The sequence below is a fragment of the Stenella coeruleoalba genome (assembly GCF_951394435.1).
Source record: "Stenella coeruleoalba genome assembly, chromosome: 20".
Classification (NCBI taxonomy): domain Eukaryota; kingdom Metazoa; phylum Chordata; class Mammalia; order Artiodactyla; family Delphinidae; genus Stenella; species Stenella coeruleoalba.
In genome coordinates, this window is record NC_137166.1 from 55,869,884 (window position 1) to 55,891,468 (window position 21,585).

At 55.8% G+C, this 21,585-nt stretch overlaps 2 protein-coding genes across 3 annotated transcripts; both read right to left on the reverse strand.

Moving 5' to 3' along the window:
• Positions 1 to 5,160, reverse strand: SBK2 (SH3 domain binding kinase family member 2). 2 transcript variants are annotated; one of them, XM_079908449.1, is made up of 4 exons: positions 5,062 to 5,160; positions 3,989 to 4,249; positions 1,718 to 1,920; positions 1 to 838 (listed from the first exon to the last, which is right to left on the reverse strand). In XM_079908449.1, the coding sequence occupies exons 2-4, from the start codon at positions 4,245 to 4,247 to the stop codon at positions 248 to 250; spliced, it is 1,053 nt and encodes a 350-aa protein (XP_079764575.1). In that variant the 5' UTR covers positions 4,248 to 4,249; positions 5,062 to 5,160; the 3' UTR covers positions 1 to 247. The 2 variants fall into 2 exon arrangements, with proteins under 2 accessions (XP_079764575.1, XP_079764576.1); XM_079908450.1 differs by lacking the exon at positions 5,062 to 5,160 and having other exon boundaries at positions 3,989 to 4,346.
• A 1,980-nt stretch (positions 5,161 to 7,140) lies between these two features.
• Positions 7,141 to 11,636, reverse strand: SBK3 (SH3 domain binding kinase family member 3; the record flags this gene model as incomplete). Its single annotated transcript, XM_079906683.1, has 5 exons — positions 7,141 to 7,228; positions 8,250 to 8,908; positions 10,184 to 10,386; positions 10,915 to 11,065; positions 11,592 to 11,636. 5 exons carry the CDS (start codon positions 11,634 to 11,636, stop codon positions 7,141 to 7,143), a joined length of 1,146 nt encoding a protein of 381 aa, XP_079762809.1.
• Positions 11,637 to 21,585: the final 9,949 nt, after the last annotated feature.

The window sequence follows — 21,585 nt, forward strand, 5'->3', positions numbered from 1 at the left end:
AAGATGGGGCAGGTGTGGACAGACACGGGGTGCTCCCGGAGACCCCCTTCCCCCGGACCAAGGCAGCAGACAGATGCCCTGACGTGGGAATTAAGGGCAGAAAGGGGAAAATCATGAGACAGAGACCAACAGACAGCAGAGCAGCCAGCCGCCACCCATGAATGCGGAGGAGGCCTCAGGATGGGGGCTGGGGTTGCCTTCCGGAGCCTCCCCAGGCCGGGCTGGGCCCGGGCTGCCCCCGTGCTTCTCACTCTGGGTCCCCCTTCTCCCCCTGGGGCAGCTCCTCGGCCTCCCCCTCCCGCTGCCTCCAGGGCCGCCCCAGGTAGTCCCGGATGGAGCTCACGGGGCTTCTCCTTCGGGGGTGAGGGTCCAGCAGCCCCCACAGGAGAGCGTCTGCCACGGGCGTCAGGCCAAGCCAGGGCTGAGGACGGGCCTGGGGCTGGCCTGAGGCCTGCCAGATGACGTAGTCCTCATAGAAGGGGTCGGCCTCCACCAGGGGCTGGTCCCAGGGGAAGTAGCCAGTGAGAAGGCAGAAGAGCAGGACGCCCAGTGCCCAAGCGTCCAGGGCGGGCTGGATGGGCAGGCCCTCGGGGAGGGGCGGGGGGCCACAGAGCTCCGGGGCCGTGTAGGGTATGGGCGGCCCCACCAGGCGCAGCAGGGTCCCGCGGGGCCGCGTGTGGCCGAAGTCGGTAAGCTTGACCCACCGGCAGGCTGGGTCGCACACCAGCACGTTCTCCGGCTTGAGGTCCCGGTACACCAGGCCGCGGGAGTGGATGTGCTCCAGGGCTGAGGCCAGCTGGGCCGCACAGCGCTGGGCTGCTGGCTGCAGGAGGCCCACCTGTGGGTGACAGGTGTCAGGGTCCACCACCCTGCCCCCCAGCCAGAAGGGAACGGGGCCATAGCGCTTGTCCTCGGCCCCGGGGACCAGGCCCAGGGGATGGAGGGCCCCAAAGAGGGTGGCTCTGGTGAGGCCTGGTGTGAGCCCCGTGAGGCCTGGTGTGAGCCCCACGGTGCCTGGTGTGAGCCCCGTGGGCCCTGGCAGAGCCCCGTGGGGCCTGGTGTGAGCCCCGTGGCCCTGGTGTGAGCCCCGTGGGGCCTGGTGTGAACCCCGTGGGGGCTTGTGTGAGCCCCGTGAGGCCTGGTGTGAGCCCCGTGGGCCCTGGTGTGAGCCCCACGGTGCCTGGTGTGAGCCCCCTGGGGCCTGGTGTGAGCCCCGTGGGGCCTGGTGTGAGCCCCATGGCCCTGGTGTGAGCCCCGTGAGGCCTGGTGTGAGCCCCGTGGGCCCTGGTGTGAGCCCCGTGGGCCTTCGTGTGAGCCCCGTGGGTCCTGGCGTGAGCCCCGTGGGTCCTGGCGTGAGCCCCGTGGGGCCTGGCGTGAGCCCCGTGGGTCCTGGCGTGAGCCACGTGGGCCCTGGTGTGAGCCCCGTGGGCCCTGGTGTGAGCCCCACGGTGCCTGGTGTGAGCCCCACAGTGCCTGGTGTGAGCCCCGTGGGTCCTGGTGTGAGCCCTGTGGGCCCTGGTGAACCTCAGTGGGGTGCAGTGTTGGTTCTGTGGCGGCCATGAACTCCTTAGAGACCTCACAATTCCACAAGACCTGTGGGCCCAGTGAGGCCTCTGCAGGGCTACCTGAGTCACCATGCAGTGAGTGTGATTCCTGGGGCCCAGGTTGGGTAGGGGCATCCACGTGGCACCCCCTGAGCCATGGGAGGCTGACCCACCTTGGGCTGGATGAAGGCGATGAGGTCTCCATGCAGGACAGGCTCGGTCAGGAAGCTGTAGGAGTCGACCGACTCCACGCCAATGCCGTAGGCCGCCACGATGGCCGAGTGCGAGCCCAGGGAGAGGCCCACACAAAACTCATACAGGAAGCCTCGGAGGGTGGTGGAGGCCTTCGGGAGCTGCTTCAGGGCAAAGGTTGTGCCTGACGGAGCAGGGACAGAGGTGAGAGGTGCATGAGCCTAGGGCCAGCCCTGCTGTCCCTCAGCCTGGACTCTCTCCCATATGCCGCCCTCACCCCCTCCACCGCCTGCCCCCTGCCAAGCCTGCCCTAGAACAGCGTGGCCACTGAAACAACACCAGTGGTAATGATAATAATAATAACAATGATAATAGTATTTAGTGAGTTCCTACTCTGCTGTCTTGGAGCAGGTAGAATGGTACCACGAAAACCAAACTCAGAACTTCCAATAATTTTATTGGGCCCCTCGTTCCAGCAAACCCATGCCAAAAAGCCATGTTTGAGGCAACTGGGGAAAAGATACCCTGAACTGGGTATTAGACCCCACTAAGGAATTATTGTGAATTTTGCCACACGTGGAAACAACTTCCTAGAATGTAAGCTCCCAGGAGGCAGAAACTCTGGTTTCTCCAATTTTTGTTTTTTTCTTTTCCATTACGGTCCTTAAAAAACTGAAAATAGAGTTATCATGTGATCCTGCAATCCTACTCCTGGGCATATATCTGGTAAAGACTCCATTCAGATACATGCACCCCAATGTTCATAGCTGAACTATTTACAATAGCCAAGACATGGAAGCCACCTAAATGCCCATTGACAAATGAATGGATGAACACAGGATGGAGTATTCCTCAAGCCATAAAAAAGAATGAAATCGTGCCATGTGCAGCAACATGGATGGACCTAGAGATTGTCATACTGAGTGAGGTAAGTCAGACAGAGAAAGACAAATAGCATATGGTTTGTTCAATTTTTGAGTCACCAGCTGCCAGGGCCCAACCTTGCCCAAGAGGCTGTGTGTGATGGGGGAGGGTCACGTCCTTACCTAAAATGCTAACCATTCCCCTCCCCCTCCCCAACTGGGTGCAGCAGTGCCTCTTCTGTTTATCGACAATGCTCTGAATTCCCACCATCATGCACAAGCTGCCTTCGATTTTGAGGACCTGGAAGAGGCCCCCTTACAAACCCTCTGTTCCCCATTATGGCCTCCAAGTTCTGTGACGACCCAGGTCTGCATCTTTTTGCATCTTTCTCTGTTATGGGCTGACTTGTGTCCCTCCCCCCACCACTCCCCACTGCGAAATTCATATGTTAAAGTTCTCACCCTGCAGTATCACACAATATGACTGTATTTGGCCGCGTCACACGGCTTGCGGGATCTTAGTACCCCATCCAGGGATTGAACCCAGGCCCGTGGCAGTGAAAGCGCAGAATCCTAACCACTGGACCGCCAGGGAATTCCCTGGAGAGAGGGTCTTGAAAGAGGTAAAATGAGATCGTTGGGGTGGTCCTTAGTCCAGTATGACTGGTGTCCTTATAAGAAGAGGAAATTTGGACACAGACATGCACACAGGGGAGACGGTGTGAGGACACAAGGAGAAGGTGGCCGTCTGCAAGCCGAAGAGAGAGGCCTCAGGAGAAACCAACCGTGCTGGCACCTTGATCTCGGACTCCCGCCTCCAGAACTGTGAGCCCCCCCAGTCTGTGGTACTTCGTTATGACAATCATAGGAAACTAACACACCCTCTCCCCATTCGTGCTGGGAGCTCCCTGAAGGCTGGGCTGGCTCAGATTCCTCCTTGGGGGCCCAGCAGCCCCCTGGACAGGGCTGAGCCCTCCAGTCTCCTTGGAAGGTGACGACCAGATTGGGGTTGGGGTGCACAACCACCGTGTGCTGGCCTTGCTAAGTGCCTGGCAGACAGCATGGCTCTGCGTCACTCCCACGATGACCACCAAGCCGGCCACGTGTGAGGGCCATGAGAGGGGGCTCTGTCTTCCTCCCCATTGTCCCCAGCAACTAGAGCTACCAACATTTCCTCAGAGAATCACAGTTCTTTCAGAGAAGGAATCATCACCCACGTTTTCAAAGGAGGAGGCTGAGGTTTGGAGAGGGTAGGGGAGTTACTAAGATCACACAGCCTGGAAGGAGCAGAGGCAGGACTTGATTGAGGTTTACAGACTCCTCAGCCTTGGCTAGCTTCTGCCTGGGCCCACACCACTGCCCCCCGCCTCTGTCCCCAGGCCTTTGTACCTTTCTGACGGTGAGTGACCAGCAGGACCCGGCCAAAGCGACCCTGGCCCAGGGGACGCACGTGCTGGTAGAGCTCGTCCACCTCGGCCTGGACCAGGGTCTGGGCGCTCAGCGCCATCATGTCTTCCAGTGCCAGGGCCGCTTCCTGGCCCTGCCGCAGCTCCTCTGCCGTGAGGCCCCCCAGGTCCTCCCCAGCACCGTTCTCCACAGCCCCCATCTCCATTTCCACCTGTTTCTCCTCTGATGGCTTCCCAGGCATCTCTGCAAGGGCAGAAGAGAGGGTGACCAGGACTTAGGTCCTGCCAGACCAGGGGCCAGGGGAGGAGGGGCTGGGGACCTGGACTCCTGGATCTGAGGAGGAGGGTGGAAGCTGATTGTCTCAGGCCATCGTGACTCATTTTCCCTTCTTATTAGAGGCGTCTTGGGAGTGGGGAGACCAGTCTCGGGTTGGGGTGAGGTCAAGTCTGAGGCCACAGATGTCCCTCACCCCACCCCCACATCCCTGCGCCACCTGATGGCCTGAGGATGAAAGATGAACCAGATAACTCGAGACACCCCCCACCTGTTTCCAAAGCAAACAGGCTTGGGCCCTGGGGGTGGGTGAGCAGCCTCAGCTTCCTAAGAGTAAACAGGTGCTCTCTGCCCCCAGGGCCTGTGCAGGGCCGGTGGCTCACACCAGGGCCTGGGGGACGCCTGGGGCCTGGGTGGGAGCAAGCACTCGGGGATGATCACCAAGCCCTTACGTGGTCTGGGCTCCAACTCAATAGCCCCAGCCCCTCCCCACTCAGACCCAGGGGTCCAGGCCCCCAGGTCCTCCTCCCTCAGACCCAGGGGTCCAGACACCCAGCCGACCCCTCTGCCACGACCTTATGTAACTCACACATCTTGGGACCCCCCCCAAGACTCTGTGTCCCTGACACTCAACCACTCCACAGTCTCAAGGTCTGTAATTAGCCCCTGATCCCCCAAAGAACCCAGGACTCTGACCACCTGCACAGCTTCACCCTCAGGCCCACCTCAGGCGGTCTGACCCTTGCCTCCTCCTGACCCGGGCTCCAACCTCCGGACCTCACCTTCTCCAAGGCTTGCCTGACCCTTCGGCTGCCCGCTGTGGTCAGTGCCCAGCACTCAGAGCCCAGGCCAGCAGAGGCCTGCCCTGCAGCAAGACCCCGCCTCCACCTAGGGGGTCGTAGCCCCGCCCCAGGCCTCGCCCCTTGAACCTCATGGGGAGAGCGACATCGTGCGTTGTCTCCCAGAACTGGCTCTGGCCAGACAGATATCCCAGGCCAGGAAGTCAGTCCTCCCTCATCAGACCAGACCGCAGCCCCTCCTCCCTCAGACCCAGGAGTCCGGGCCCCCAGCCCCTCCTCCCTCAGACCCTGGGGTCCAGACCCCCAGCCCCTCCTCCCTCAGACCCTGGGGTCCAGACTCCAGCCCCTCCCCCCTCAGACCCAGGAGTCCGGGCCCCCAGCCCCTCCTCCCTCAGACCCTGGGGTCCAGACCCCCAGCCCCTCCTCCCTCAGACCCTGGGGTCCAGACCCCAGCCCCTCCTCCCTCAGACCCAGGGGTCCAGGCCCCCAGCCCCTCCTCCCTCAGACCCTGGGGTCCAGACCCCCAGCCCCTCCCCCCTCAGACCCAGGAGTCCGGGCCCCCAGCCCCTCCTCCCTCAGACCCTGGGGTCCAGACCCCCAGCCCCTCCTCCCTCAGACCCTGGGGTCCAGACCCCAGCCCCTCCTCCCTCAGACCCAGGGGTCCAGGCCCCCAGCCCCTCCTCCCTCAGACCCTGGGGTCCAGACCCCCAGCCCCTCCTCCCTCAGACCCAGGGGTCCGGGCCCCCAGCCCCTCCTCCCTCAGACCCAGGGGTCCAGACCCCCAGCCCCTCCCCCCTCAGACCCAGGAGTCCGGGCCCCCAGCCCCTCCTCCCTCAGACCCTGGGGTGTAGGCCCCCAACCCCTCCTCCCTCAGACCCTGGGGTCCAGACCCCCAGCCCCTCCTCCCTCAGACCCAGGGGTCCGGGCCCCCAGCCCCTCCCCCCTCAGACCCAGGAGTCCAGGCCCCCAGCCCCTCCTCCCTCAGACCCAGGGGTCCAGATCCCCAGCCCCTCCTCCCTCAGACACTGGGGTCCAGACCCCCAGCCCCTCTCCCCTCAGACCCATGGGTCCGGGCCCCAGCCCCTCCCCCCTCAGATCCAGGGGTCCAGGCCCCCAACCTCTCCCCCCTCAGATCCAGGAGTGCTGGTCCCCTGTAGAGGATGAAATCATTTCTCCAGCTTGCCCCTGCCTTGACCCCAGCCAGCTGCCCCATTAGTGCCCCACTGACAGGTCTGACACAAGTGTTTGGTAAGGGGCGTCCGGGGGAGGAGACATGGGGTCCTGTGTGGGGAAAGGATGAGACAACAAGATTCCAGAATGATGCAGTGAGAAATGACCTCAGACTCGGAGCAGAGGGGGGGCAGGTGGTGCAGCAACTGGGAAGTGAAGGCCCTGAAGGGAGGGGAAGAAGGGAGGGGAGTCCCAGTTATGAGTCTGCAGACTTCAAAGTTGGGCGGGGGGCAGGCAGGGACTCCCAGGGCTGAAGGAGGAGGCAGGGGTGGGGTCCCGGAGGGTTGCACCCACCCCCTCAGGTTTAGAGCGAGATGATCAATGTGAACTCACTTGATTCTTTTTAAATTTACTTTTTATTTCAGAATCATTTTTAGATGTGCAGGACAGCTGCTTTGAGCTCCCATGTCGCCTCACCAAGCTCTCTGCCAGGTGAGTCCCTCACCCAGCCATCGGTGCATTTGTCCAAATGTAGACAGTAACCGTCAGTCAAACGCTAGATGCTTCCCATGTCCATCAACAGCCTTTACCTGCCCCAGGGTCCAATTCAGGACACCCCGTCGTATGGAGTGAACTCACGTTTTTAAATCTAGAAAGCACGTAGGACAGATTCCCCAGAAAGAAGCAGGCCCCCGTGGCCGTGCTGGGTGCGGGGCACGCGGCATGGGATCCACGCAGCCCCTGCCTTGCAGGCGGGAAGCTTCACAAGTCAGGGGTCTGTGTGCTGGGATGGGGGTGGCATCGGGCCGGCCCGGGTGAACACAGATCCCTGCAAACCAGCCGTGGCCCTCAGCGTGGACGGGACCAGCACACGCCACGGTGCTTGTGCTCTCAGGGAGTTGGCGCAGGAGGCTCGCCGTGTGAGAGCAGAACCCGAAAGGATGTGCAGGGGGACAAGACCAAGTCTATCCTGGGCAGCCTGCAAGGGGAGATGAAAAAGGTGGAGGCGCAGGTCGCTGGGCTACAAGTTTCGGAGGAGCCGGAGAGGCCCCCGGGGAGGGGTCTACTTTCTGGAGGCCTGGAGTTGGGAAGAAGGCATTCTCGGGGGAGAACACAGGGTTTCCAAACGTCTGCAAGCAAGAGAGGGTGTGTGTGTGCCTATCTGTGTGTCCATTTAGGTCCAGAAAGGATGAGTGCCTCCCCTTAATGTCCCCCAGAGCCCAGGGAAGTGGGAGAGATGGAAGGCGAGGTTTCCATGGTGTTGGATATGGAAAGCCCAGATTTGGTGCCAGGGCCAGCGGGAGTCACCTAAGGTCTTAAAGGAGAGGACTGACCACATCACAAGTCCATAAGCACCCAACGTGTCCCCACCGTGCAGAAATGCATCTACAGGGGAAACAGCACCTTCCTTCAAGAAGACACGCTCAGGACAGAAGAGAGAGGAAGGGTCCTTGAGGGAGGAGGGGTCAGGACCCCTGGATCTGAGGGGGAGGGGCCGGGGGCCTGGACCCCTGGGTCTGAGGGAGGAGGGCTGGGGGTCTGACCCCTGGGTCTGAGGGAGGAGGGGTGGGGGTCTGACCCCTGGGTCTGAGGGAAGAGGGGTGGGGGTCTGACCCCTGGGTCTGAGGGAGGAGGGGTGGGGGTCTGGACCCCTGGGTCTGACGGAGGAGGGGCTGGGGGCCTGGACCCCTGGGTCTGAGGGAGGAGGGGTGGGGGTCTGACCCCAGGGTCTGAGGGAGGAGGGCTGGGGGCCTGGACCCCTGGGTCTGAGGGAGGAGGGGCCGGGGGTACCGGACCCCTGGGTCCTCAGTCAGGAGGGGAATTGTGCATACAAGTCCAGGCTTCAGTTGGGAGAGACGCAATGTGTTCCATCTCTGTCCTCCCGGGAGCAGCTGTCTCTCCATCCAGGTGGCCATGGGGGCTGGGGGAGAGGCCTTTGGCCCAAGCTCTGGGCGCTTGTCCCAGTCAGCTGGTCAGGGCTGTCCCCCATCTGTCCGCACCTCCCACCATCATTGTCGTCATTCTCTTCCCCCTCTGACCACTCTTCCAGGCTTGCTCCCCCCTCTTCCTCCTCCCCGTCTTCACTGGACACACTCCCCAAGCCCCCAGGTCTCTCTTTGTTCTCCTTTAACCCCCAATCATCCCCCAGGAAGCCCAGGACAGCCAGTGGGGGGATCCTAGTCTCTTGATTCAGGTCCAGAAGCCCCTGGAGCAGTGCCAGAGCTGGGGGCGCAAACTGGTCCCAAGGGGGCGGTGGTTGAAGTGGCTGGGGCCTGGTGGTCATCCAGCCAGCAAAGGCCTCGAACCCAGGGTCAGGGGCTAGCGCCGCATCCCAAGGGAAACAGGCCATGGCCGCACAGAAGAGAAGCACCCCCAGCCCCCAGGAGTCCACTGCTGGTCGCAGGGGCAGGGTGTCAGGGGGCAGCAGGAGGCAGAGCTCGGGTGGGGCGGAGGGCAGTGGCCCTGGCGGGGCAGAGGTTGGACTGCCCTCAGGCCGGGTCAGACCCAGGTCACCCAGGGCCACACGGCTGCAGACAGGGTCGAAGACCAGCACGTTGTCTGGCTTGACGTCCGCATGCACCAGCCCCCGGCCATGGAGGAAGTCCAGGGCTCCAGCTAGCTGGGCCACCACCCGCTTCACCTGCAGCTCTGGGAGGCCCTGGGGTCAAAGAGAGAGGACGAAGGTCAGGCTGCCTTGGTTCCTTCTTTACGTTGCTTCTTGGGGTTCAAGAATCCAAATTCCCAGACAAGGGGCTACCTCTAGTGTCCCCAGAAGATACCCCCAACAGCTTCTCCAGGTCATCCTCAACCACAAGCTGCCCCCACATCTGTACTCCTGTAGACCAAATCCCAGATGTTTTCCTCACTGGAACCCCAGATCTAACGAGAACTTCTTGAACTTCCATCAGACTTTGTCCTAACACTCAAACCCATTCCTTATATTTCTTATCTCCTCTAAACTGACCACCAAGATCTCCAGTGAAAACCCAAATCCCACACTTAATCCTCATCTGAGTCCCGTACTAATGGAGGTCCCATCTCTAACTCAGACCCAGTTCTAAAGTCCCACAGGTTATTTCATCAATCGACTGATAGATCGATCCATCCAGCTAGCCACGCAGCAAGACAGCAATCCATCCATCAAACCAGTTATCCATCCAACGGTCTATACAGCAGGGTTTCCACTCAATACCCATTCCGCCAGCTAGTCAGCAATTCAATAATTTGTCCAGTTATTTAATAGCCAACATCCATCCATTCATCCCTCCATCCTTCAATCCATCCAAACATCCATCCATCCATCCATCCACCCATCCTTCCATCCATCTGTCCATCCTACTCTTTCCCTCCTTCTCTCCCTCCCTTCCTTTTTTCCTTCTGTTTATCCCCAACCCTATTTCAAATCCAAAGTCTATTCCTAAAGATGGCCCCACCCTAACTTCAAACTCAAGTACCCCCAGAATATCATGGATTCAGTCCTGACCTGGTCTTTCTAGAGAGAACTTCATTACAGCCCTTCTCCAACTCAACCTACATACACATTCCCAAGCATCTCTGCTTCACTCTGCAGCCCCAGCCATGCTCTTCTCCACACCCGTGACCAATCTATAATCAACCCTAAACTCAACCCATCCAACTCCACCCACACCCGTTCCCAATGCCAATGCCCATTAAAAGCCCATCTCTGTCTCCTTCCCTACCCCCTCATCCGACCTGATCCATCCTCAGCCCCAATCCCAACTCCTCGCCCTGGATGGATTAGGGTTGGGGTTAGTCATGGAACTGCACTGAGAATTAGAAATAAGGAGGTGGTTTGGGGGCTTAGGGTGGAGTTAAGATTTGGGGGTCAGGGTTGGAGACAGGACTGGGGGAGGGACAAAGTCAGACCTGGGATGAGCAGTCCCAACCTCTGTCCCTTGCCTCCCTGCCTCACCCGTTCCTGCAGCATCCCGCTGAGATCCCCACAGGGCGCATACTCCTGGGCCAAGGCGAAGTGTCGGGGCGTCTCCAGGGGTCCTGCCAGGGTCTGGAGCAGGCCTGGATGTGATGAGACACAGCGGCCCACACAGAACTCTCTCAGGAAGGTGGTTCTCAGGACCGAGTCCCGAGGTAGGAGCTTCAGAGCCACAGCCGGACCTGCTGGGGAGGCGGGGGCAGAAGGGAACTCAGGGCGCTCTGATCTTGCTGTGGGGCCCTAGGCAAGCCACTCAACCTCTCTGAGCCTCAGACGCCTTACATATAAAACAAGAGGGGCAGGGCATAGTGTCTGACCTCTCTGCGCCTCGAGTTTCTCCATCTGTGAAGTGGAGGTTGGAGGAGACCTTCCCTGAGGACTCTTTCTGCTCTGCCTCAGGTTGCTCTGTGGTCTTGCACAACTGCCTTACCCTCTCTGGACCTCAGTTTCCTCTCGCATAAAGTAGGGGACGCGGAGACTTGAATTTCAGTCCAAGTTGTGCTCCCGCCTTGCTGTGTGACCTCAGGCAAGTGTCTCACCCTCTCTGGGTGAGTTCCATTTTTTGGAAGACCACAGAGCTCTTAACTTTCTGGAGCCCCATCAAGATGTGTCCTCATCAGCTCCCCGCAAGGCTGCTCCCTGTCTCAGTGGTTTCAGAGGGGGAAACCTGGGGGACATCAAGGACTGTGCCCTTTGGTGGCCAAACTCACCCCCTTGGCGAGGCCGGGCAAGGAGCACGTGGCCGAAGGAGCCGGAGCCAAGCTTTCGGATGAGGTGATACTGGACACGCAGACTCCTCACTGGGGTCACCCTGGTGGCCGTCAGCTCCACGAGCCTCTGGAGGGCCGTGGCTGTGTCCTCCTGCAGGAGAGGGACAGAGGTGGGGAGGGGGTGAGTCTGGGGGCCACCTAGAGCAGCAGGGGGGCCTGGAGGCCCAGCCCAGGGCTGAGGTGGGGGGTTGGTCCCCAGGGAGGGGGATGAGTCACAATGACTCACCCGCCCTCAGGCCACCTGTTTTTGTGTCCTGGCGGGGTTATGGGTGATTGTCTCAGCGCCCCTGCCCCCTGCCATCTGTGGGAGCCACCAAAGCCCCAGCCCCGCTGGGGGCCTCCTCAGCCCACACCACCCCGGCTCTACCCCTCTCTCTCTCCATCCTCCTCTCTTCCCGGGTTTCCTGTTCTTTGTTTCTGAGTACATTTCCCCCAGGGGTCTTGGCCTTGCTGTGTGTCCTCGGGTTTAGTTCTTCTGGGTCTTTGATGTTTCTGTTTCCCTGTCTCTTCCGTGTCTCTCTGTGTCTCTCTGTGTGTGTCTGCCCCTGGCCCTCTCCATCTCCCGCATCCCTCTCTGTCTCTCTCTGTCTCTCCCTCCCTCGTCTCCTTTCTCTCACCTCCGGGTCCCCATCCTCCTGGTTCTCGGGGTCCCTGAGCTCCATCTCAGGGTGACCTGATGTCAGCTGGCCCTCGGGCAAGCACCCCTGGTCTGGGCTCCCCAAAAGCAGCACGCCCACTGAGCTCCACTGCACCCCTGAGCAGAGCCAAGGCCTGGAGCTCATCTGAAGGGTCTGCCTCCGTGCCCCTCTGCGTCCGAGTCCAGAGACTTCCCTGCCTGTCTGGACCCCTCTCTCCACACCTCCCTGTCTCTGTCTTGCCCTTTTTCTAGCTCCCGGGTCTCAGGGTGGGTCTCCCCGCCTGTCTGTTGGTCCCCGGCCCCTCGCTCCTGTCCCCGCGCTCTTCCCACTGTGGCCGCTGTCTGTCTGTCTGTCTTTCAGGATGTCCGCACTCTGTCCCCCACTCTGGCCTGCTCTCCCCAGTGTCTCTCCGTCTCTCTCCCGTCTTTGTTTCTGACTCTCTCCAAGCCTTTTGTCCCTCCCTTTTTCTGGGCCTGGGACAGGGGTGTGTGTGACAGCTCAGAGACATCCTGTCACCCCCCCCACCCCTCCCTCCCCCTTCCAAACTTAGACCAGCTTGGACTCTGGGCTCTGGTCCCAGGACAGAGGGGACAAAACATATTATGAACCCCCAGGGGCCGGGCCTGAGGGCAGCAGAGAAAGGGGAGCCCAGCCCCTTCATACACCTTACCTGGGTTGGGAGACCCAGGGCTCTGTGCATCCACCTGCCTCCATGGGCCTCTGGTGACCAGGGAGACCACTCCCAAAGCCCCCTAATACCAAGAGTCCCCACCCCCAGCCCTCCCCGATCAGACCCGGGAGCTCTTAATAGAGAGACTCTGGGGAAAAGTCTTCTTTCATGTACTCAGCGAGGCTCTGAGCCCAGCTCTGCGCTGGGACCTTCATGCTGCATCCTCCCAGCCACCCAAAAGGGTGGTGATTTATCCCCAGTTTACAGAAAAGGAAACTGAGGTTCTGAGTGGCAATCGGCTTACGTGGGGTCAGAGAGGAGGAGGTGTGGGGTGACGCGGGACAGGCCTGTGTGACTCAGCCCGGACGCCTGCCCCATCAGGTTTCAACTACTACTACAACCTGCTATTAATAAAGACGCAGCTAGAAAGGTCTCTGGGCCCCTGGAAGGATCCCCAGGAAACTGGCTTCTGTGTTGGCCCTGGGAACCTGGGCAGGGCTGGCGGGGTGCGGTGCAGAGGCAGAACTTCCTTTGTTCTTTGACTTTTCGAGGTTTGTGGAAAGTTGCAAGCACAGAACAGTGGAAAAGGAAAGCCACAGGGAACACCCTCCACTCCATTGACCAGACTTCACAAACATTACTTTTTGCCATACTCTCTTTCTCTCGCTTTTCTTTTGTGGGGATGGAGTATTTTAAAGTAAATTGCAGCCTAGGGAAATCATCTGGGGCAAAATGATACACTGCCTGGTGTTTGGTTTCAAATACTCCAGCGGAGGAAAACATGGCCCAAGTGAGGGTGGGGATCTTGAGTCAACAGCACATGTGTTGCTGAGCACATGGAAGTTCCTTTACTCTTTACTTTGGGTTCTGCTAGAAATTTTCCCTCATAAAAAGCTAAAAGTCACTAAATAAACTACAGACATCGTGATAAATTCTGCCCCAATGCTCAGGTTTACGTTTCCATCAAAGGAAGGAAAATTTCCAGCTCAACTGCAAAACTCTTATCAATCACATCGAACGGCAGTAACGGTAATTCCTTAACATAAGCTAATACTCAGTCTGTATTCTTCGTCCCCCAATTTTCCCAATTTTCTATTGCTGCTTCAGTTGAGTCAGTAATCAGTGTCAACATGTGACTTTGGAGGAACTTTTTTTTTTATTTTGAAGTATAGTTGACTTACAATATTGTGTTAGTTTCAGGTATACAGCATAGTGATTCTTTTTTTAAAAATATATATTTATTTATTTATTTATGCTGCATTGGGTCTTTGTTGCTGCACGCGGGCTTTCTCTAGTTGCGGCAAGTGGGGGCTACTCTTCGTTGCGGTGTGCGGGTTGCTCATTGCAGTGGCTTCTCTTGTTGCGGAGCTCGGGCTCTAGGTGCGCGGGCTTCAGTAGTTGTGGCACGCGGGCTCAGTAGTTGTGGCCTGCAGGCTCTAGAGCGCCGGCTCAGTAGCTGTGGCGCACGGGCTTAGTTGCTCCGCGGCATGTGGGATCTTCCCGGACCAGGGCTCAAACCCATGTCCCCTGCATTGGCAGGTGGATTCTTAACCACTGTGCTACCAGGGAAGCCCCTGAAGGAACTTTTGATCACTCTGCCTTTCGTATTATTTGAATTTCCCCCACAGCATGTTACCTATTCAAAAACTAAAACTAAAATTAAATAATGCGATGATGACCCTTCATTCAATGCTTATAAGGTGTCAGGCCCTGGCTCTTTATTTTTTAACTTTTTAAAATTCATTCAAGACTTTGTGGAGTCCTCCCGACAAGGCTTGGACGAGTAGGATGATGGCTTCCAATTTACTGATGGGGAAATTGAGCCCTGGAGAAACAGAGGCATTGGTCAGCAGCCAGAGAGAGGCAGAGCCAGGATTCGCGAGGGTCCGGGGACCCCAGGCTGCCCTCTACCACGCCACCACCCCACTCAGGCTAGAGCTGAGTCCCTCCCCTGGGGGGCTGCAGGGCCTGCAGGGCAGCTGCTGGGCTGGAGCTGGAAGGTCAGGCTGCAGAGCTGGCCACCTGGGTCCCCCAGTGGGAGGGTGAGAGGGGCCGCTGCAGGCCTCTGGCCCTCCCCAGCCCCCCCAGAGGCTCACTGATGATCCGGGAGCTTTACACCTCCCCATTTAGCCACACTGCCGCGTGGGGTCACCCAGAGTGACCGGGAGAGGCAGGTGTGATGGTGCGGGGGGAGGCCCAGCCCAGGCCCCAGGGTGCACACGCCCCTGTTAAAGCTGGGCTCTGGGCCTCCTGCCTCCCCACGCCCCCGTGTCTGCTGCTCTCCAGCTCCCAAGGACTCCTCCTGTGACTGTCTCCTGCCTCTGTCCCCCTGGCCAAGTGTCCCGCTACCTCCGTGCCTCAGTTTCCTCCTCATGAAATGGGAGCAATTGCTGGTCGTACTCAGAGCATTATTGTCAAAGAAACATTTAAAGTCTGTAACATATTATACACTGACAATACGTAATGATTGTACCTGATACAATCACAAATGCAATATACATGATCTTATATATAATTATATATACTATGGACTGTCATATATATGAGGTCTGGTATATATCTTATATATTATTTATATACTTTATATATTTTTCCAAATAAAATATTTACTTAAAGATCACATCAAGAATTAACTGCACTTCAGGGCTTCCCTGGTGGCGCAGTAGTTGGGAGTCCGCCTGCCAATGCGGGGCACGCGGGTTTGTGCCCCGGTCAGGAAGGATCCGACATGCCACGGAGCGGCTGGGCCTGTGAGCCATGGCCGCTGGGCCTATGCGTCCGGGGCCTGTGCTCTGCAACGGGAGTAGGCCACAGCGGTGAGAGGCCCGCGTTCCATACCGCAAGAAACAAAAAACAAACAAACAAACAAAAAAAGAAAACTGCACTTCAAATGTTGTGCAGTTGGGGAATTCCCTGGTGGTCCAGTGGTTAGGACTCCGTGCTTTCACTGCCAAGGGCCCAGGATTCAATCCCTGGTCGGGGAACTAGGACCCCGCAGGCCACATGGCATGACCCTCCCCCCCCCAAAAAAGAAAAAATGTTGCGCAGTTGATCATTCACCTGCCCACCCCCATATCCTTGGACCAAAAAAAGAGATAAAAAGAAAAAGAAAAAAAAAAAAAAACCTGTAACGTTACATTGATGTGTCTTGTCCGGAAAGAATAAGATCACATACTAGTAGGGCAAATCTTGGCCATTAGCAGTTTTCGGGGTGCGTCATGAAGACTGGGCTGCCCTCCCCTCTATGTTCACAAGAATCATGCTGTTTTCTCTCTATTGCACCCGGGCAGGGGGCTCTGTTCCTACAGGCACTGAATAAATACTGTTAAACAAAATAATGGATGAAAACACTAGACATAGCACCTAGAACAGAGCGATTGCTCAGTGTTACGATTGCTCTCAACAAATACGCTGATGGCAGTTACAACAGGACAGACACTGTGCTGGGGGCTTTATTCACCCGTGCAGGAATCTCACGGAATCCTCACCAGCTACCTGTCAGAGTGGCTCTAATATTTTTCAAGGCACACGCAGGCCACATATGACCCCTCACTGCCTGTCTGTCTGACCTGGTCAACACAGCAGTACAAACCCTTGCTATGGTTCCTCATGCAAAAGAATATGTCAGGCACACACACACAAAATATCCCAAATAACCATAATAAGCACCTCCATGTCCACCACCGTCCAGCTGAAGAAATAGAACTTTTCAAATATAACTGGAACCCTCTGTGTACTTACCCTTCTCCAAGTCCTTCCCTTCCCTCCTAGAAGTAATCACCATCCTTAAGGAGGTGTTGTTGTATAAATAGCATCAAAGGTTAAATGTTGATGCTATACGAAGGTTAAATGTTGTATAAATAGCATCACCTCTCTGACCTTCCGCAGCTTGCTTTCGTCCTCACCAGCTCACCCCTGTGAGTTTCATCCGTGCGGTTACACGGAGCTCAGGCTCTTTCTTTTGCAAAGATGTTGAATAGTCTAGTGTATGGACACGTTGTATTTTATGGATGCATTATTCCGAGCGTGGACATTTTATTTTTCTCCACTATCATGCTCTTCCAAGCAGGGCTGCAGAAAATATTCTTATACGTGTTGCCTTGTGCTGAGTGGTACACTTCATGGGGCACTGGCCCCAAAGTGGAATTCCTGGGTCGCAAGAAAAACGCGCGGCTAAATTCTTAGATATTGCCACATGGCTCTCCAAGGTGGCTGTATCTGACATCGCCTTTTTATTTTCATTTTTGAGTCCGCAGGTCTCTTGGAGAGTCTCAAGAAAGCTATAGAGATGTGCACTGTCTGATACGAAAGCCACTAGCCGTGTGGAGCGCTTTCGCACTTGAAACGTGGCTTGTCCAAACTGAGATGTACTGTGAGTACAAAACAGACCCCGGATTTCAAAGACTTAGCACGAAAAAGAGAATGTAAACTACCCGTTGATGATATTTATATTAATTACATGATGACATGATGATGTTTTGGATATCCAGTCGAGCTCATCATTGGCGGATTCCGTATTTGCAAATTTGCCTACCCACTAAAAATGCTCCTGTGACCCCTGAACCTAGAGCACAGTGCTTTCGCGGGCGTGCGCAGAGCGGCCAACAACGGGAGTCTCTGACACATGTTCCCAGCTGAGGTTGAACAAACTCGCATCCTGTAAACGAGTGTCCTTTTTGCAGTATTGCGCTATTTCTTGGTGACTTTCAAACGCCTCCCCAGACACGAAGCCCAAGTGCTGTCTAGTGTCCTAAAGGCTGGGATGGGGCTTATGGAGAAAATGCATTTTAGATAAGCTTCCTTTGGGCATGAGTTACACCACTGTTGGCTGTGAGCTTAATGTCAGTGAGTCCACAATATGCATATTAGACAAGGTGCCTTTAAGCAGAAGTAGACATAAAACAAGGTTATGTATAAATCAATGAACAACAACAACAACGAAAGTGTGACCATAGTCTGGGAGGCAACTCACCCTGTATTTCCCCCGGGGCGTGGCTCAAGATCAATTATTCAGTGTTCACTATGCCGTTATAGACCATCACTACCGTGAATAAGAAGAATAAACTATATTGAGTGATGCCAGTAAAAAGAATATACTGTACTGAGTGAACTAAAACATATTAGTTACTTTCACCTTGTTTCTCTTGCACTTTTGTAAAAATGGAAACAGGATTTAGCAGACAACATCCAGGTTTACAGTCCCTGCCAGATCTCTCTAGAAATCTAGAGACAGTGGGCTCAGAATCAGGGCATCCTCCATGTCCACTGGGCTGCAGGCCAAGGGCCTGGCTGCATCTTCTCCCATGTGGACCATCACCCCCGCTTCCTGCCCGACTCCAGTCTCTCCCCCTAGAGTGAGCCCCCATCACCCCACCTCCGAAGGCATCTTCCTAACACTCAGAGATATCCTCTGTCCCTCAGCTTCTCAATAGCATCCCCTGGCTCCTTGTTCGTTGCCTTTGGGAAGGAATCCAAGCTCCCCAGCCTGGCCTCTGAGCTCTCCCGCAGCTGGCACTGGCCCCATCTTATCTGCTGCTACACCCATCTCACCTAACACCCCAGTCACAAGGAAGGCCTCACAGTTCCTGGGGGCACCCTGGATTCTCTCTCCCTCTCCTTGGGAAATGTGCATAGGGTGAGGAGGTTGACGGATGGCCGAGTGAAGGCCGTGTGTCATGACTTCATAAATCCCGTGTGCTTAGCGATAATTATAGCTAGTACTTACTGAATTCTGTGTATTACCAGACCCTGTGCTAATCCTCGCTGCAGCGGGGAGAGGTAGATCCTATTATTAGCTCCGTTTTATAATTGGGGAAAGGGAGGCTTGCCGAGATTCAATCTCTTGCCCAGTGTCCTGCTGGGGGTCACGGCAGAGTCGGGACTCACACGGGGACAGTTGGGCTCCACGCTTCACACTCTGGGCCTCTCTGCTGGGCTGTGTGTCTGCCGGCCAGGAGCTGGGGACACGTGTGTGTCTAGTATGCTGACTGGTCTCGTTTCCATTCAAATGCAACACTCATTTCCTGGGGCCTGAGGTGAGGCAAAGAGCAGCAGATAGATTCTGTCCTTGCCGGGAGGAATCTGGGAGGAGTCTGGAGGGTGTCGAGTACAGGGATGCAGGCAATTATGAGGCAGGGTGTTACCTGCTCTAACGGAGGTAACTCTGAAAGGTCCTGATGGGACAATGGGTGGAGGAGAAAGAAGCTTCTGAGCAGAAGCCAGTGGTGACTGGGACTCAAACAGATTAGTTAAGGGAATTCCCTGGCGGTCCAGTGGTTAAGACTCGTGCTTTCAACTGCCGTGGGCCCGGGGTTTGATCCTGGTCGGGGAACTAAGATCCCACAAGCCAGGCAGGATGGCTAGAAAAAAAGAAAAAGGAAAAGAAAAGGAAAGAAAAAACAGATTAGTTAAATTTAACTATGGAGTACCTGCCCGTTAGGGTGTATCCAACAGGGTTGCAGGTTCTGCGGACACATCAGAGAGCAAAGGGAACAACTCCCACCCTCAGAGGCAAATCTCAGAGATGGGGAGGGGATGAGTTGTGGCCCAGGGGATGGGTCACTGGCGGGGGCGGGGTGGGGGGGAGTGCGATGCCTAAAGGGTGTGGTGCTTCTTTTCGGGGTGATGGAAATGTTCTGAAAGTGATCGTGCTGATGGTCACACACCTCTGTGACGGCACCAAAAGCCCCCAAGTTGTACATTTTAAATGGGCATGTTGTGGAGTATGGGAATTATATCTCAGTAAAGCTATTAAAAAAATCCCTGTCCCGGCAGAGCACACACTCTAATCAGAGGCCCCAGCGACCTGACGTACTGGACACCCAGATCATTTTAACACCCTCCCCCTCCTGTATGGAACAGAAAGATTTTCAGTCATTACCATGCAAGAACCATCAGCATCCTTCTTGATTTGTGTTTTTTATTTCTCTTTTTAATTAATAAAACTTATTTTTCGGAGCTTTTAGGCTGACAACAAAATTGAGTGGAACGGGCCTTCCCTGGTGGTCCAGTGGTAAAGAATTGCCTTCCAATGCAGGGGACATGGGTTCGATCCCTGGTCAGGGAACTAAGATCCCACGTGCCGCAGGGCAACAAAGCCTGCACGCCACAACTACTGAGCTTGGGCGCCTCAACTAGAGAGCCCGTGTGCTGCAAACTACAGAGCCCACCTTCTCTGGAACCCATGGACCACAACTACAGAGCCCACATGCCCTGGAGCCTGCATGCCACAACTAGAGAAGAGAAAACCCTCACGCCACAACTAGAGAGAAGCTGGCGCATTGCCATGAAGACCCCATGCGCGTCAACGAAGTTCCCGCATGCTGCCACGAAGACCCAATGCAGCCAAAAATAAATAAAATAAATAAAAAATAAATCTTAAAATAAAAATTGAGTGGAAGGTACAGAGATACACCCCCTCACCCCACCCATCATAGCCTCCCTGTTACCAACATCCCCACCAGTGGTACATTTGTTACAATCGATGAACCTCTATTGACACCTCATTATCACCCAAAGCCCATAGTTGACATTAGGGCTCACTCCTGGTGTTGTACATTCTGTGGGTTTGGACAAACGTATCATGACATGTATCCACCACTACAGTATCATACAGAGTATTTTTGCTGCCCTAAAAATTCTCAGTGCTCCCTGCCATCTCCTGGCAACCCCTGATCTTTTTACAGTCTCCATAGTTTTGTGTTTTCCAGAGCGTCATATAGTTGGAATCATACAGCACGTAGCCTTTTTAAGATTGGCCTCTTTCACTTAGTTGTATGCATTCAAGATTCCTCCATGTCTTTTCGTGACTTGATAGCTCATTTCTTTTTCGTTTTTTAATTAATTAATTAATTAATTTGTTTTTGGCTGCGTTGGGTCTTCGTTGGTGTGCGCGGGCTTTCTCTAGTTGCAGCAAGTGGGGGCTGCTCTTCATTGAGGTGTGCGGGCTTCTGATTGCGGTGGCTTCTCGTTGCGGAGCACGGGCTCGTGGCACGCGGGCTCAGTAGTTGTGGCTCGTGGGCTCAGTAGTTGTGGCTCACAGGGTCTAGAGCTTAGGCTCAGTAGTTGTGGCACATGGGCTTCGTTACTCCGCAGCATGTGGGATCTTCCCGAACCAGGGAATGCGTCCCCTGCATTGGCAGGTGGATTCCCAACCACTGCGCCACCAGGGAAGCCCTAAGTATATGTATTTAAAACGTCATGGTAACATTTGCAGCAAATGCTCAGAACTTAGACCAACAAAAGATATTTTGCAGGGAAGCACTGACCTTGTTTTACCACTGACCTTGTTTGCAATCGCCCGTGTGTGGTAAAAGTGAAAAGCAGACCAAACCTTTAATGGGTTTTATTCTTGCTTTTATATCTTCTGGGTGCAATATTCCCTTACTACCTGCATCTAGGGCAGAACCCTTCCACAGTCCCCACCACGGAATGGCACTCAGGGGAGATTCCATTTGACACCAAGTGGATAGGCAGAAATTAGGAAGTGGGGAAATGGGGACCCTTAGGCAGCGCTGGGGGTGTGTGTAGACTGGTGTGTCCTTCTGGGGAGCGAGAGGGAAGACATTCCCAAGTGTGAGGACTCCCCTTCTGGTGAACACCCTGTGCTGGTAGCCTTCCGTTTGTCACTCTCTCTCCTCTCTGTCTGGGTCATTCCTGCTGACTGCGTTACCTGGGCTGCATCTGACTTCTTCTTGGGTTCAGCCACTGGAAGGTGTCAGCAGGCTGTCGGCCAGAGGTGGGAGGAGTGCAGGACATGTGTTAGGGCTCGCAGGTCCCTCCTGGCCAGGCTGCCAGCGTGACAGCGGCACTGACCTTGAGCAACTCGGTTCGTCTTTCTGAGCCTCAGTTTCTCCCTCTGTCAGGTGGGGGTGAGGCATGTTATAATCCTCCCTTCATTCATGTGTTGGACAATTATTTGCTGTATATCTCTATCCCCACTTGAAAGACATGGAAAGAGGCTCAGAGAAAGAATTCGTCAGATGATTTAACAACAACAACAAAAAGTTAAGCACCTACTGTGTGCTAGGCTGTGCTCTAGGCTCTAGGAACCCAGCGGGAAAACTCAGCCACAGTTTGCACCCTGGAAGATGACACATGTAGGTAGGGATGGTTTATGGGTTGAAGCCCTAACCCCCAACACCTCAGAACATGACCTTATTTGGAAACAGGGTCATTGCAGATGTAATTAGTTAAGAGGAGGTTGTCCTGGAGAAGATGGGCCCTAATCCATTGCTGCTGGTGCCCTTTCAGTAAGACGGCCAAGTGAAGACAGCAACGCATGGAATAACACAGTGTGACGAG

Excerpts from the sequence above, each read along its gene's own strand:
- SBK2 (XM_079908449.1), bottom strand. The coding sequence starts at position 4,247 with ATGCCTGGGAAGCCATCAGAGGAGAAACAGGTGGAAATGGAGATGGGG. Across the intron at positions 1,921-3,988 it reads GGTCACTCACCGTCAGAAAG|GCACAACCTTTGCCCTGAAG; the intron begins GTACAAAGGCCT and ends CTGCTCCGTCAG. Across the intron at positions 839-1,717 it reads TCGCCTTCATCCAGCCCAAG|GTGGGCCTCCTGCAGCCAGC; the intron begins GTGGGTCAGCCT and ends TGTCACCCACAG.